The sequence below is a fragment of the Ctenocephalides felis genome, unplaced genomic scaffold (assembly GCF_003426905.1).
Source record: "Ctenocephalides felis isolate EL2017-DRISC unplaced genomic scaffold, ASM342690v1 CF-g0.4_SCAFFOLD_01886, whole genome shotgun sequence".
Classification (NCBI taxonomy): Eukaryota; Metazoa; Arthropoda; class Insecta; order Siphonaptera; family Pulicidae; genus Ctenocephalides; species Ctenocephalides felis.
Genome location: NW_020538040.1, coordinates 114,017,780 through 114,018,990, shown reverse-complemented (window position 1 = coordinate 114,018,990; position 1,211 = coordinate 114,017,780). Strand labels below are relative to the sequence as shown.

General features: G+C 34.6%; 1 protein-coding gene across 1 annotated transcript; it reads left to right on the top strand.

Annotated features, from left to right (window-relative positions):
- The first annotated feature begins 362 nt into the window (after positions 1-362).
- On the top strand, positions 363-957 carry LOC113375747 (putative nuclease HARBI1). The gene is made up of 3 exons (XM_026615693.1): positions 363-484; positions 546-693; positions 756-957. Exons 1-3 carry the CDS (start codon positions 363-365, stop codon positions 927-929), a joined length of 444 nt encoding a protein of 147 aa, XP_026471478.1. The 3' UTR covers positions 930-957.
- The last annotated feature ends 254 nt before the right edge of the window (positions 958-1,211 follow it).

Here is a 1,211-nt window from a genome sequence, read left to right as displayed (position 1 = left end):
ATTACTCAAAAGTATTAAAATTATTAAATGCCACAACATTTTAGATACAGGCAAAGATACGCCCTTAGGTATCTCAGAGATGCAGATAATGTATGGGAAGTGAGTGATGAAATTTTTATAAAAAATTTTCGATTAACGAAAAATGTTATGAAAGATTTAATAGAACTGTTGGAACCACATGCGGAGACTCATACAGCATCATGGAGTATCCCTTTTTATTTGCAGGTATTGGAAATTAAAATGAATTAATTTTTTTGAAATACTAATAACTGAAATTTCATTATAGGTAGGTACTTGCAGCGATTCATTTTTGTGGTCATGGCTCATATCAGACTGATGTAGGCAATTGCCATTTAAATTCTATGAGCCAGCCTTCAGTCAGTCGCTGCATTAAAACAGTGACTGATTTAATTATAAAGCATGCTACACCAAAGTACGTGAATTTTCCTAAAACCTCATCAGAAAGAGATGAAAATAAAAAGAGGTATATGTTACACTACTTTGTGTACATTGAACATAGTCTGTAATATGTTGCTATTTAACAGATTTTATACGAAGTTTGGCATGCCTGGCATTATTGGGTGCATAGACTGCACACACATAAGTATAGTGGCTCCCAAAAAAGATCACCCCGTGGCACCAGCTGCTATTTATATGAATAGGAAGGTCTATTACTCAATTAATATTGAAGTAGTAAGTATTATTTTATTTTGCTTAAGAATTTTGAAGACTAACATGATAATAAATAATATTAGATATGTGATGCCGATGAACGGATATTGTTTGCGAGCAGCAGATATCCTGGCTCCACTCATGATGCAGCCATTTGGAAGGTTTCGACAGTCAGAGCCCTGCTAACTCATAATGCTGATGATGGGACATATTTATTGGGCAATTCAAGAATATATTTAATATCGCAAATCAAATAAGGAAAAAAATATATATTAGTTGTACATTTGCAGGAGATTCAGGTTACCCATTGGAACATTGCCTACTCACACCATATAGGACACCAGTAGGCTCTACCCAGGAGAAATACAATTAGTTCCACAAAAAGACTCGCAATGTAATAGAGAGAACGTTTGGTGTTGTTAAAAGTCGTTTTCGATGTTTGCATCGTCACAGGACACTGCATTATACACCTGATGTGGCAGGAAAAATTGTGTATGCAGTATTTACTCTGCATAATATATGCAGAGAAAATAATATGG

Excerpts from the sequence above, each read along its gene's own strand:
- LOC113375747 (XM_026615693.1), top strand. The coding sequence starts at position 363 with ATGAGCCAGCCTTCAGTCAGTCGCTGCATTAAAACAGTGACTGATTTA. Across the intron at positions 485-545 it reads AGAGATGAAAATAAAAAGAG|ATTTTATACGAAGTTTGGCA; the intron begins GTATATGTTACA and ends GCTATTTAACAG. Across the intron at positions 694-755 it reads ACTCAATTAATATTGAAGTA|ATATGTGATGCCGATGAACG; the intron begins GTAAGTATTATT and ends AAATAATATTAG.